Source organism: Anopheles merus, chromosome 2R, assembly GCF_017562075.2.
Source record: "Anopheles merus strain MAF chromosome 2R, AmerM5.1, whole genome shotgun sequence".
NCBI lineage: Eukaryota > Metazoa > Arthropoda > Insecta > Diptera > Culicidae > Anopheles > Anopheles merus.
Window position 1 is genome coordinate 43,491,343 of NC_054082.1, and position 15,873 is coordinate 43,507,215.

General features: G+C 43.6%; 2 protein-coding genes across 5 annotated transcripts in view; one reads left to right on the forward strand and one right to left on the reverse strand.

The window, feature by feature from the left end:
• The window catches only part of LOC121590981 (protein fem-1 homolog CG6966), a 41,863-nt gene that overhangs the window by 5,905 nt on the left and 20,085 nt on the right, over window positions 1-15,873 (reverse strand). For 2 of the 4 annotated variants that reach the window (XM_041911215.1, XM_041911214.1), the window contains exon 1: window positions 1,279-1,429. The exons of 1 other annotated variant lie outside the window; for it this stretch is intronic. The gene's annotated coding sequence lies outside the window, so the exon portion shown is untranslated. Of the gene's footprint in view, window positions 1-1,278; window positions 1,430-15,873 lie in introns of those variants that run through there. One more of the 4 variants, XM_041911217.1, reaches the window with a different exon arrangement.
• Window positions 12,766-15,185, forward strand: LOC121590984. The gene is made up of 2 exons (XM_041911218.1): window positions 12,766-13,132; window positions 13,205-15,185. Exons 1-2 carry the CDS (start codon window positions 13,082-13,084, stop codon window positions 13,739-13,741), a joined length of 588 nt encoding a protein of 195 aa, XP_041767152.1. The 5' UTR covers window positions 12,766-13,081; the 3' UTR covers window positions 13,742-15,185.

Here is a 15,873-nt window from a genome sequence, read left to right on the forward strand (position 1 = left end):
TCCGGAGTGTTATTCCAGCCAGTAAAGACGTAAAGATTTCATATCGATCCCTGGGCTCAACTTGTCAGAGCGTGTTTTCGAACAAACCGGTTCTCTTTGGGACAATCTTCAATCGTGCGACAGGAACAAAGAGAACCAGCCAAACCTGATGTTTTAGGTTCTGCTTTGGTATTATCTTTCACACACCATTTCCGGAACATTGATAACAAACACAACGGGGCAGCAAAATTGTGACGAGCCAGGAACAAAGAATTTCAGCTCTTCAAACATTTGCGCAGACGACTCAGAAATCGAAAAAAGGTCGTGGATCACAAAACTAGTTCCAGGTTAGGCAAATGAAGCAAAACACAAACACAACTTCTCCTATTAGCACTTCCCGCACAGGCCTGAGTGTTTTCTGTATGAGGATATTACGAGCGTCAACAACATGTGACACACATGAGAGGTTCGTCTTTTACACCTCTGCTAAGTCGTTTCCTTTTATCGCAACATACACTGTTCGCCTTCACCTTGGCTAACAGTCATGATAAATGTACAACCATCCATATCGCCTAAACTGGCGATGACGGGGATGGATATTGCCGTGGATGCCACTAATAATCTATTGCCTATCTATCCACTCATTAATGGTTAACGAAAATCCACACGCCATAGCGCTAATTAGCAGAAGCTACACTGTCTATTGCCGCGAAACCTCTGGATAGTAATTTTCCAACCTCGTCTACCGGCCTATCATACACACAGACACTGCTATTTTACAACTCCTCTGCACACTCTACATGTCCACTTTGACGATCTAATGCAAGCATGGTTTGATGCACTCGAGTGCTTTTAAATTTCATTAGATGACAATGTGATTTGTTTTGTATCTCTTTCGCTCTCTATCTTGCTCGCTATCTAGATGCAGTACGGATTAGCCAGGCTAAAACCCCACGAGAAATATCTCAATTTCCAATTTTTTGTCACGAGTCAAACAAAAGCACTGTACACTGTTTTTTCACTATTTGCGCGAAAACATCCTGAAACGGGGACCTACTTCTATCTTGAACAATTCCCCCCTCCAATCGATATGCGTTTGTTTGATATTTGTTCACGGTGGCACTTCTCTTCGGGCTCTCCAGATTACCGGGAGAGACGAGCCATTCACTTCGTCCAGCGCAAACAGAAACGATCGAATGCTGTTGCTGTCACAGTAGACACGCAAAACCAACCCGCAACACACCACTCGCGAACAAGATCAACATTGTACAGCAACCGAAAACTTTTACTAAAACCCACCACCACGCGGCTGTTGAGTATCGTCGTAACCGGGTATAATAGACCGAAGTGAACGGAAACAGAAGGTCAGTTGGCTTGTCCCGCGAGGAAGGAACGCGATGATCAGCTCTCGCCCGTGCGGCAGCTAACGCAAGACTGGCGCGTTCGTAACTGGGCAGCGCTGGACGCTTCGAAGCTGCCTCCGCTACGTCCGTGCACCCGGGAAAAATCAACAACCGATCGTTCGACTCGTTGCCTCTCTCGCATGCCACCCTCCAACGCGTGCATTCTCTCTGCCGCGCATAAACACTGCTGAGATAGGCGACCGCCGGGGACCAGAGAAGTTATCGGTCATGTTTACTACGATCAGTGATCGTGAACGCTTCTCCCGCGCAACGGCAGCAGTGCAGTCCGCACACACTGATGATGCCGCTGAGAAGTGGTGCGATCATCGATCTCGTTACTGGAACGGAAATTCACCAGTTGATCAATCGTAATCGAACCGAATCGCGCGTCTAACGCGAGGCACAGAGTTCAGCCGCAAGGTGACAGTAGTTATTGCTGCCCATCTAGGCAACCGGCCGTTTTACCAAGTGCACGTATTTACATCCGGTCCGGCCGGAGGTACGCACTCGTGAGCGCAGGTTAACTAACAACACACGAGTGATCGAGAGAACACAGCGAACTTACCGAAAAGGAAAGGTATAAAAGCGCGTTGATAACGAGGTGACCAATCGCTGCACGAAAAGCAGCTGATACAGCGAGCACTTGGACCAGCAGCATCGGAAAAACACGCAAACGTTCACGAACTTCTTCGAAATATTGTTTGCAATATTTTGATAGAAGAATAAATATTTTTTGTCACGGCTGTGGAACCTTTACAAGTGGCTTCACTAGGACCAAAATCGTAAATATTTCTACGATTCTTTTTCGGCCAATTATTGCAGCACACACTATCGCCCGAATGATGTAAACTTCTTGCCACACACATATCACAACTCTGCGCCAAAGAACGACGATGACGGAAATGTTCGGCTCGACTGGTTCTGTCCTGTTGACAAACTGTTTGCTTGCCACTGCCTCCCTTGGCCAGAACTTCTCATTTCCATACCCGTTCATCCATATGCATCCGAGCATCAGCGCTGCCGGCCATGCGTTCATGCGTTTCCAGCTGTGGAGGCTTCCAGTGATCGAACAAAAAACAAATCAACAACCACGTTCGTATGCAGAAATAGGAAGTAGGAAGAGATTTACTAGCTACATTTTGACCAGCGTCGACAAATCGTCCACATCCATTTACAGATCAGACGACAGTTTTCAAAAGCTTCCGTTATATGCACGTGTACGATGTGTGGGTAAATTGTTATTCTGTTGATGATATCACATCAACGCGAGATAATTGCAAATTACGAAAGGTCAATTGCCAAAAGCGCAATTAAGAAATGCATTTCGACGAGTGCAAGTGTTTCGGGTGTGTTCCATTACACAAACGTTGTCCGTTATGTGACATTCGTAACCAATGCTTATTACATTCTTTATCCATTTATGCGAAACAGTAAATGTAGCTAAAGAAGGCAGTAAATGTATTTAATTTCTTATAAAAGGAATCATAAAAGTACCAGTTCATTGTCTACTATTGATAGCTACAACAAATACTCAGCCCGTTGCTAATGTTGAGTTCAGTTCGAAGCATGCGTAATGCTACAGTCTTGGTGTCACTATAAACGAGGCCATGAACATCCATGCTGATTGTTGTTAGGAGGTGAACCGGATGAAAGCGAAGATCGTTTACAGCGGACCAAATCAAAATCTAAAGTTTCATTCACGACTTTACGCCGTCGGTTTCACATTTTTGATAGCATTCGTTTCAAGCCGTAATGTCGAAATTCGAAGGTGGAAGCTGTGTAGTAAATACAGAACCTTGAACGAAGTTCACCTTACAATAGGCTGTTTCTCAAGCGTCTTTTTTCTTTTTCAAAATTCAATCAACGCATTAATATGTCTTCTGAAACGTTTTCCATTGATGGGCTCTGATATACAACACTGCCGATCACCGTATATCATAATACGTTTAGCGAACCATTCTTATGAAAACACATTTCTTCTTTTTCGGTCGTTACTAGTGGATTGGTATAATAATTTCTTTCTATATATAAAGCGGCACGAGTGAAAAAAACGGCGATACATCATGATATACCGCCCGACAAACATAAATTTGAATTGTATTATAAAATAATAAAACATGCCTCGGTACACCATTAACTACTAAAAACTATTAGCAATTGAAGTGTGACGGCTCCTACTCACATAGCATGATTCATCGATCGTCAAATCAAGTCGATTATACTACTGTGTAGTATTATCTATCCATGCTTGCTTCATTCCTGCATGTGTGTATAGAAAAAATCATATGGACGTGACTGCAATCACGAAATATTCCTGGAAATATTATCTCACCCCAGCACCTACACTTCGGCCCAGAGCGGCTGAAACAATAACGTACCTTCTTTCAAATACAAATGCATTGAACGGTGTTGCATGCTCTACCATGTTTATACACTCCCACACAATCTTCTAAATCAACTTGACCAACATCAATCTGTGACAATACATCATGTTCCCAACATCAGAACATGAGAAGACCTAACTTGTAACTCTCGGAACAGCATCATTCCATCGAAACACGGTTACTATCATTCCGGCGTTAACAGGTGATTCAGTTTTACTCCTAAATGTAGGCAATCGTGCGACATACAGTCAGGTGTAAGAGCACAGACTCAAGCGCAGCATCGTATAACACCTGCCGTACAACACTTTCGAACATGATTTTTTTGGACTCGACGGTCATCTTCGCATGTGCCAATGTGTATCTCAGCTGCCATCATTACATCGCTTGATTGTTTCCCCTCACTGATCCATTTTAATTGATCAGAGGTGTGCACACACAAAAAAGAACAAGTTCGCAAAGATTCAGTTACCCGTGCACAGGTCGGTCGGTCGCGTGCAGTTTCGTTCGCAATGGTGTCGAAAGACTCAAGCTCACATTTTCACTCGCCAAGCGGCACAGGCCATCCCGAACTATCCGCAATTTAATACCCTTAGGCCCGCTCTAAGTAAACCGTCATGCGAGCGCACGACAGTGTTGAGACGGCGGTGAATGAAGTAATAGAAACACCTGGAACTAGCCGCCTTTCTAGCAACCGGTCGTAGCCGTCGTAGGATATCGAGCACGTGTTACATTCCGTAGTAATTTTCACTTCCCGTCCGCTGTTTCCAGCCAACACGCCAGGGAGAAGGGGTAGGAATCTATTAGACAGTGACATTTTGCGTTAAAAAACAAAACTTCCGCGAGCTACACCTCCTGTTGATTTTACTTTGCTGTACGTGCTTTACATAAGCCGTATTCCAATACCTGTTCGTTGTATAGTTTCATACGACATGCTCATAGTTGAAACGAAGTTTACCGATAAAAGACCAAAAACCAAAACCAAAAAATCGTGATATAAAACTTGTATAGACATCGGTACAAAAATACAGTTATCAAAGCAGCAACATCTAGGGAATTTGACAGCGACAGGTATTTCAATCAGGTAAACAGACTTGTTCAGGCACTATTGAAGTTCGTCGAGTTTATTTCGTTATTTCTTCAGCGACACCAAAGTCATCGTGTAAATGGCATCACATCACGCACATGTTGCATATCCGCCCCCCAACGCTAAGTGAAAATGTCAAGTTTAAATGGCGTGAAATTAGTTGCTCGACACAATCAGCATGAGCTATCAATGAAGTAACAATGGCATGATAGGCAATAGCAAAGAGAACGAAAAAACGATTTGTTCAACGATTATGCGCTTAACTGCATATGACATACTGAAAGAGTTGGATACGTTTTGTTTTACACAATGGTTGGTATATTTTTGCAAGTGGTCTATACACTTAAACAACACCTCTTATTAATCACTTCTTTAAAAGCCATTTTTTTTAATCCTTAACAAAAGCTAATCAATTGCATCCCATTTTGCGACCAACGAATCAAAAACAAGCGCTGATAAGTCAAGTAAACAATCAAGAATATTTTATATGCTGTTCAGAGGTCAACTACGTCTATTTGTCGCGAATAGCAGCGTTAATCATACGTCCAAAGGCTGAAAAAACCTCTTATCTCCAAGAGAAGAAAAAAAAAATAATCTGGTGGGCACACCGGTAAAAGGTATTATACAAAACATAGAGTATGCTTCTTACAAAAGTGTTACAACTAAATTTATTCAAACTGTTATTAGATTCTTCACGTTCCAGCCCCTATACAGATTTTCTTAGTAACGCACTCGCAATCACAAGCTGTCAAAAGTTGTACTTGTCACCTAGGAGTCACCAAAGAGTTAGATCATACAGCCATGGTGCATTCTTTGTGTTCATGTTTATTTCCATCGTTTCGCTCACTCGGTTGTGCTTGGTTACGATTGTTTTGTTGTTGTTTTTTCGTCTACCAAACAACAACGATTCGCGTAATCTTACGACTGATGATTGCCTGCACTTTAGCAGCAGTAGCAGCAGCAGAGCTTGTTTGCACCACACTGAAGGGCTTCAGCAGTTCAAGTGGAGCAATTTACGACCGTTGCGACGGTGAAGATGAACTCCCCAGCCAGTGCAGCTCAGTGCAAACAAAGCCATGAGCCAACCAGCTTCGCCACCAGTAAGGAAGATGTCAATGCAATTAACTGCATTGAAATGAAGCATTGCTGCCATCGCCTACTACTTCGTTTGTCATAACTGGTTGCACATGCATCTATGCATACACGCACAGACACTCACTCGATGTGCAACGGATGGAACGGACAACTTCAACAACGCACAAATCTTCGTCTGAGAGCCTCCACATCTTTGTGCAGCAACGTACCTCTGGTCCGATAGCTTGCCAATTTGGTACACAGCTATTACCAGGGATGAATCATACTGGTTCTGCATAATTTGAAGGAAAACGTAAAACATGAAGTATAACAAAAAACAAGCATTTTGCGTGGTTTTGAATTTCCTTTGTCCCTGCACACATCGTATGTGTTCACGTACTCCACTGCTGTACGATGACATTTCCATGAGTGTAAATACCAGCGCGCAAAATGCGGTACTCTTGGGAGGGTTGTTGTTGTGCTCCACGCGACCAGCGAGAGAATTCATTGAACTCAACAGTCTGTCCCCCTCCTATCAGGGCGTCGCTCTTCCAGACGGAAATTCTTGCAGCATCACAGTTGATGACGTTCTTTACACCACGATTGGAACACAAAGCGGAAAGTCCTCTTTCTGCGCTTTCAGCATGGGTAAGTAAGTCTGTCTGTGAGACAGCCATGAAACCGTAGGGAATATTCAATTGCGCCTTAAGATAGCCAAGGATACCATATCCTACAAAACCAGGATATTATCCGCACTGAAACTATTTCATAAACTTCCTCAATTTCTGTAGAATGAAATTAAATTATATCTAATGCATATGCGTCTTGTTTACACAACATATGATTTGACATATGTTTAATTACAGTTATTTGTTTCCAAATATGCTGATTCAATTTATTCCTGCACACAAGTACTAGAACAAATCCCAGCCCTTATTATCCATTAAAGTTCAACAACCCTTGGCATCCTTCTACGGAACACAAAAACACACTCGTAGCAATCAGTAGCCCACTGCAACGGGGAGCCCGCCAGCCCGTAGTTCTCTGTAAAAGGCAACCTGATTTTTACTCCTTGAACTTCAGCTTTCTGCGCAGTACCAAGAGCCCAACGGCGTCCTCCCTCGTGTGCTTAACCGCTGCCAACTCGACAAAACATAAACAGAACTCGCTACACATCAATGTCACTGAGAGCTATGCGCACGTCACATTTGGCAAAAAAGGGAAAACCCGTTACTTGGCGGTTGGTTTGCCGGTTACCAAAAACGGCGCGTCTCTTGTGCTGCACGTGTTTCTGTGCGCGCTGAGAGTGTGCAAGAACGGGGGAAGATGAGGTGCCTTACTGGGGGGAAAATTGTTTATAAACAACGGTCCAAGACGCCCTGTTTCAAGGCCAGCGAATTTGACACATAGATAAAGGGATAGCAACATAATGGACTTGGTGCGGTGGAGAAGAGCCAAAAAGGATGCCGAGAATGTGTGATCGATCAACACGTTTGTAGCTTGTTAATAATGAATAATAGTACTTGAAACGGATTAAGTCCACAATTGAAGGAAATATAAGGCTCAGCCTTAAATATTTATGCTCTGTTGGCATATGTAAACATGCTGTCAGCTGTCGGACTAAAATAATAGTAAAATAAAAATGTGTAGCACATGCAATGAACAAAACCTCACACAAACTGAATGTATAAATCAAACGAGCTAGCACGATCAAAATAGAATTCAGTGAACATTCATGGGGAGGGGAAGGGTCCCTTAAATGGAATTCCTTGGTATTGGTGTCGAGGGCTGATCGAATGCTCATTAACAAAGAAAGCGGAAGAAGGTTGCTTCGTTCTGATTCTATATTTGCGTCTTACATTTTGCTCCATTTTACAAACAGAGAAGGCTTGAGTAATGCGAAATAACCTGGCGCACAGTTGGTATTGCAATTCAGCGCAATTTGAATGGGATCTAGATCATGAAGATCTTCCTGAAACAAAGTTTCCTGCAAATGATTTAAACATCATTCCAACATAGGTGAATAGAATTTTGCAAAACTATTTCTCTACAGCTGGAACTAATTGAGCAATGGATTACATGTAATAGCCTGTAAAAGTATGCGCTATATATTGTGTCGTAATTTTCAATCACAATAATCAATATAATAACACGCAGCCGAGAAGTGGCCAAAGGAAGAGAGGATTAGGAAAATCATGGTGCATGTAGCTTCCATTCATCGCATGCTATGTATTCAGGTCATGAATGCAGTTTCGCTACATTTCAATCGATAGGATTGGCCATTGAATCAAACAATCGGCAGAACGAGAGTCGGGGAAGAAGTCACTTTGAGTGACAAAAATATCAGCAATATCCCATTGCTCACTCCGTGCATCTCCGAGCCGCGTCATTGTTGGCAAACATCCGAGTCGTCGAAGGGGAATTGGGTCGCCAAACAGACGGACGATAAGCAACGTACTATTGCACTACCGACCCTGATCCTATCGCACCACTGAAAGATAGTTTCTCACTCATATGAACAGCTTATCTTTATCAACCCCAAAGCACCTGCACTATTTGCATACGCTTTTATGCTTGCGAAAAGTCGTATGAGTCGCTACGAAAAGATTCTTGCTCCAGATTTCGAGATAGAGAATGATGCCACGGTTAATGTTTATCAGAGGCGTGTCTGTAATCTGACTTAGTCATGTACAAGATAAGACTGCTTGTTATCATACCGAGAGCGAAGAACCAGCCACTGGACATCGATCGTGCAAAAACATTAACGTTTGCACAGGACGGACCCAGAGAGACCTTGAGCAGTTCGCAAGTTGCAGTTCGGCGTCAAACGTCATCGATTCCTGTTGACATTGCTGTGCCGCAGGGACATAACAACATTCTGCTATCGCTAACAGTCTGCATAAAGCAAGAGATTAGAATGTGTACACGGCGAAGGAACGCTCCGATTATCGGACCTACAGCGCGCAGTTGCAAGTTCGTCGTCCTACGGTTGGACGAACCGGTATAGCACCAGCTCATTCCAACTGCTTCAAACTGATTAAACCGCCACCGATGTAGACAAAAGGGGCATAACCCTGCGCATTGCAGTACACACCGCTGTGACTGTGAGCGCGGCTGACGCTGGAACGGTGCAATGTTACATCAGCTGATGTACACACCCGACAGCATCCCAACTCATCTCCAAGCGCCATTTGCAAACGTACATTCTTTGTCGTCTTTGATGACCATCATCGAACTAGAACACACGCGTCATGGCGTTGACTTAAGTAGGACGCCGTGACACGAAGCAAAACAACCAAGCCAGCACTGGGACTAGGTCAATGTTTGCTGTTGGTCAGGTTTCGTGCCCGTGGTAGGGAAATGATGTACACACACGCGTAACGATGTCACCCACCAGCGGGCACACCACCGATCGGTCATTTCAGTTCTTTTGCGTGATAACCCTGAAAGGTCCTGCCAATTCGCACTCAGATTGTAGGTGCTATGTTTTGGGGATCAGGGTGTTTTTGTAGAACATTTTTTTACCTTGAATGTCCAAAAAGCCATACCCTTCGTGTGAAAAATTGCGCTTTCTAGCTGCCGCGTAAAGAGTGTTCTCCACGCTATTAGAAATGGGGTCAAGGTGTGTATGTGTGTATTGTATGTTATCAACACGAAACTTCGATTATTTTCACACGTTCATGGCTTAGCTTTTTTGGCGCTAATGATAAAGCTCGGCAAGTATTTTTACCGACACTCCGGATTGGTCATAGAAAACTAGAGAAATATTCTGCCTTGAAAAATGTGTATTAATGCTACTATATACACCTATACACTACACACCTATGTGAAAGTTACGTGGTTCTCTCTCATTTACATACTTTAACCCGATTTTACTGCCCCGTCAAATTTCACGTACCAACTTATGCACGCCAGCGTAAACACAGCAAAGGGTTCAGAGTTTTAGGTTAATAAGATGTTAATGCCTTCTTACACCGCCCAAGCCGTACCTCTAATTCAGGGTCAACACCGGAAGTAGACTAGCAGTAGTCTAGCAGTAGAAATTGTGTGACCTTCCTATTTAATGTATTTCTTACAGTAAATAATGTGTTAACCATTGAAAGGAACCAACTTCTCAAACTGACCCATTAAACAACGGTTCCACTATAGTTGGGGTTAGTATACATTTTACCCTTCATTCATCGTGCTTGTTGGAAAACACCTTCTCTGGGCCAAATATTGAAAGCGTACATTGAGCGATACAAGTGCATAATGTCCAATGTATCACCGTAAATATTAGTGACATGAAATGTTTACCTACTGGGCAAATTCCAAGCAATCACTCCATGCAAATTATGTTAGCGTGTACAGTGGCGTAGTTCGCTTCCCTCCAAATTCATCATATCCTGTGTTCCGTGGCCTTGACACCGTCTCATAATGATGTCGCTCCACTTTTCGGCAGCACAATCATTTTGAACAAACGAATTCTACGATGGATTGTTGCAAACAACAAACAGTGAAATACGCTATTTTTTCACCCCAACTTAACTCTTTTAAGCAACCAATAGCACCGTTATATCCTAAGTGAAGCGTCGTCTAGTGGCATTAGTTAATTTTTGCAGTACTAACACAAACATATCATTATTAGGATTACTCAATTTCAATTAGTTCTTCGTCAACCGTGAAGATGTATTATTCTGAAATATAAAAAGGTAATTTTCCACAGTAATATTTTTAAATTTCCAACAGAATCGTACGACAAAATAAATAATACTGCTGCACGCACACCACTGACTATAATTTACGGAATGTGTTTTGCAGCCCATTACGATTCCAGCAAATAACGTTGCTCAAAAATGCTCCTCACGATCGATTATCGATAGCGGGGTTCAACCGTCGATCGACGTTCACTTGCAGTGTTAGTGCAGTGTTATAAACCGATACACATACACATAGACATGCTAACAAAAACCAACCGTAGTGAGCAATGTTCGCGAATGCAAATTTAAGTTACTGTACTTAGCACTCCGTGAATACGAGTGAGACGTAGACCTCTAACTTCCCTAACACCACCAGTACAGCGCTATAATCTACGAAGCTACGTACTGGTGAGGCATTATGGAAATACGCTCCAATGACACCAAAGGCAGCACAAAATAACAACGCGCCAGTCAATGCGCCCAGCAAGATCATCCGCTTGGCCAGATTGGACCCGGCAAACAGGGAAGTCGTGCTTGGGCCCAATATGGAAACACAATCGGCTAGATTATAAACGCCACCGTGTTCCAACGCCTGTGACTGAAAGCCCTCGACGGGATGCAATAAAGTAGTGTGCAGAACGTTGCCAACCAGCACTGTGGTGTTGTTCCGCTAGACGAGATTTAAGTGAAACGACTTCTAGAATTGAAATATACACTCGTTATTTCTTTATGGCAGCGTGGCGAGCACCAAACAAAGAGTTAGCAACCATAAGAATCTCGGTGCGGAAATGTCCAAATACAGGAATATTTGTATACATAGCTATCTTTCCGCCTTGTACAAAATTTACAACACACCAGATTAAGCGTACACTTCTGTCTAGCACGGTAAATTTACTTGCTGAGAGACAAACCTGATCCTGGACAAAGAGCACTCATTGCGGCTCCTAAAGCTGAGATGCTGAGATGGATCGCGAAGGGATCGTAATTCAATTCGATCCACTACGACGGTAAGGTTTGTGGCGCAACGAATTGCAATTCTGCAATGCGTTGCTTCAAGTTCATGATGCTTCCACTGGCCGTTCCACTGGCTATGACATTTATTGAATAATCTGTCTGCTATTAGGGCCAACCGACGTCACACCTCGACCGGAACGGCTGAGCGCGCACACAAAATTGCAGCAGCCCTCTCCTCCTGCTGCCTACAACTTGTCTAGAGAAGCCCCCAATCGTCAATCCAAGATCAAGCACGATCGTAGCGAACGGTTCCATAATCAACCTCTCGCCGTGGGTAATAGCCAGTGATGATGCCTGCCGGCGGCTGCTGGGAGGCAAAGCGCAGTCGGATTTAGTGTTGCATCGGTTGCATCGAAGCTTTCCTTGCCACGGTCCCTCTGCCACCCAATCGTCGTCGACACCGAGAGCTCAGCAGTGGAACACAGCAACCATTCGATATTACCGCACACACTCGTAAATGGACGCGTAACTAACAGTCAGTCGCTTTCTCTTGTGATTGGCGAAAAAAAAACCTCCCGCTCCCCTCTGCGAATCACTCTGAAGGGCAGGAAAGTGCTGACATGGAGTGAGAAGGGAAGGGGAGTAATTGCAAAACGGGCGTTTGCTCCGATTCAAAATTGCATCCAAGGGTAGGAGGCCAGCCAACCTGGCTGGCTGTTACAGTGCCACGTAACGCAAACCGGTCAACTGTACAACGAAAGCTTCTGAGCGATGCGAAAAAAACTGTAGTCAGGCAGCCCGCTACTTGCAGCAAACCCCATTCCTCCCCTGCAAAAGACGTGGTGGTGCGCTCCAGTGGCCTGCTAACCGTGGCATACTGGGTTGTCTCGATGTAAATGTCGACATCGTGGGAGGTTTATGTTGCGGACTGGTGGTGGTGGTGATGGTGGTGATGTTTGTTGTTTCCACCTCCACGTACCACGCAGTTCACACTATCCACAGCGCCCCTCAGTTGCGGCATTTACTTTGCGAACATGATCACACGATCGAATTATGTCATCGGTGCCTAGACGTTGAAGCAGCGAATAACTGGAAATGCTTTACGCTATGCAAAAAAGCTCATTAAATGGCTAATCCTATGACACAGCAGGTGCATCTCAGCTGGGCATCGTTGCAATACAGACATAACCTAATATTGCAGAGGATTATTTTACTGAAAATCCCAAACAAAAATTCTGAATACGGTACGCCAGTATGTCTAGAGCACATAAGGTTGTTAAATTCTAAACTTCTTCACTAAAAACACAAGACCATGATATCCAGTCTGTTCACACAAACGGTGCATTTAATTTGCAATTCAGCCATGAAACGTTGTTTGCATACATCTCATTGTGGAGTTATTGTCAAAGTGAAATTGACGTTATACAGCACCAACACTTCTTATGTTCTTGACGATAATCCGGGACCGTATCTACTATAAAACTAGCCCAGCCCAAAGCCATTTGTATCCATTCTCTTACTGCCATGCTACAGATGCGGATCATCTCTGTTCCACTACTTTCAGCGGCGGTTCTGGTAAGGCTTTTGTTTTCTGCGGTAAAGTAAAACTATTTCTACTTCTCTTTCCTGTCCTACTTTACGTCCTAGCTGCAACCGCTGCTGGCAGCTCCGATATTTTGGTTTCTTCCGTGGAGTTTTCCTGCACTGTCTCCAACCACCACTACCTTGGCGACCACTTCCGGGACGGCGGCATTGAGTGGCGCTTCTAATTCTTCGAACGTGTCGGTCGCAATCGGAAACCGCGTCAACACGTCGACCGGTCTCGATGACTACGGCACGAACATAACGAACGTGCAGATAAACGTCAACCGTATGCGAAGAGCTGTCACCGACGCGGATTTGGCCAAGCTTGAACGAAAACTGCGTCAAACGGCCGATGAAGGGTCGTCCAATGGAACGGTTATAACCATTGGCGAGCATACGATTCGGCTGCCGCACAACATATCCAACCTCACCGTCAATACGTACCTCATCAACGGAATTCCTGAGAATTATATGATGCTGGCGGACACTAGTAGCGCGACTATAAATGCCAACGAAACGTATACTCCGCTACTATCCGCTATTAGACTTTTTAAGAATTTTTTCTCGTCCCTCTTCAGTAAACAAGGCTCACAAACTTAGCGTTCGGTGACGTTCGCTGTGAAAGTCACCAAGAAACTAAAAGTGTACTCCCTGAGTTTTGTTCGTAAAGTAAAATGCAATTCACAGAGCGCACCTTTTAGCAACTAGTACTAACTGTTAGCATACATTATAATTCAAAGAAAACGAAAAAAATGCGGTAGCGACACTTGCCACACCGCTGTGTTCCAACTTTAGTTCTGATCTATTTCCAATTCTCGCATACGGTCGTACGGCACACGCGCAAAGCTGATACAAAACAAGCGCAGCAGCAATAAAGTAGAAGCACCCTTAAAAGCCGGCTAACAGCAGAGTACAACGGTTTGGTGGAAATGCAGTGTGGAGTGCGATGTGTGCAAGGTGTTGTTTGCAAACATCAACCCCAAAGGGGGAGGAGAAATACAAACGTGTTGACGTACACAGCCGCGCGTCGTTGCAAAAACAGCGAAAGCATTAGAAGATCGCACGATCAGATGCGTTGCTATTTTTAAGTGACACGTTGCTTCTTGCGAAAATAAGGAAGCGAAATTGCTTACTTGAACGATCGCAAGGGTTTCGTACAAACAAAAGGAGAACGTGAAGTGGAAGTGGGTACATGCCAGTCTGTACAATACGTTAAACAAAATCGACTCTGTTTTTTGACAGGATTTTGCACAGCTCAACAATTTTTACATAGAAAGCCATATTAAAAATTATTCATTTTTTATATCCGTAAGTATTCGCAAAGACATACATGCTGGAACATAGAATGTATTTATGCAAAACCGAACAAGAAACGAATGGTACCTCCAGAGGGCAAGCGAGTGTTAACAATCATTAAACCACCATTCCTTATTCGGTAACCGTATCTCTACAGCACGAGGTGCGTCTCATAACTAACCAAGCGGAACTCGCCCGACAACCATCAATCAATCGTTTACATCCCGCGGATGATGACCTCTGAGAGCCAAATAAACGAACAAACCAGCGCGACAGTGAACGAAACAACCCGTTTGCTCCAGGCGGTTGGACATATCCACACTACTATTGACGTTAAGTGATGCCAATTAAATACGTTCTCTTTCTGCCCGCTTGACCACTGCTTCACGAAGCTGACGACGAGCTGGAATCGTGTACAGAACAACATCTCTACAACTGCAGACTCTGGTAGATAGAATACTGTGCTATGGGCACGATTTGGAATAAGTTGCCATTAAATTGTACAAAGTTACGAAAGTAACTTTTGGTTAATTTACACTAGCTATTCAATCGGCAGAAGTTAAATTAAATTGCAAGACATCAAATTAACAAGTCATTTTAAATTAGACCATTAGGCTATAGCTCACACTTAGGTTCAGCTACAGATAACCTCTGACTAAATAATGTTTAGAAACGCATGTCAACTCAAAGGACTGTTTGTTTTAATGTGGCGTACGTGCTATTAAAAAATAGATATATAAAAGTTAAAATTCGTCTATCTCATATCTTAAATAGTCTTATATTCGTATCCCTCCGTTCATCTCTGTTGACAAGGTCACACAAACAATTCACCAACTTCACCGATGGTTGAACTGGTGGAGGAAGTTTACTTAATTTGATCATTTTCACACATTTTCAAGAGTGCTGTGTGGGCAGCTGCGAAAGCACAGGGTTAAGTAACACTTGTTTTCCATATCTGTCAAATTGAGGGATGGACTCAGCACCGCACAATAAGACGCTCACTTGTGATCGCAAGAGTAGCTGATGGTTAACATACCGAATTGGTCACAGTGCCATTGTCGCCGATAATGAGCAACTGTACAAGTTGGACCAGTCTATTACGCACCACTGACAAAGCAGTAACTGATTTTCCCACAGTTTGAAAGGCCCCAAACGAGATGTCACGAGGCCTAAGAGCGAAGGATTGTGTTTGCATTTCAACATACCACGATAAATTGGCGCTTCATGATCTAAGCACTGATATACGTTATCCGACACAATATATAATTACCAGCAAATATTAATGTGACAGTATAATAAAGTATTCATTTTATGCCCGGTAGAATATCCTTATTTGAACCACATTTTAGCAATTAACTTGAGACTTCTTCAGAACACTCAGCGTCATCCAAACCTATTCAGAGTACCACATCTTGCACATTCTGGCACGAGCAACC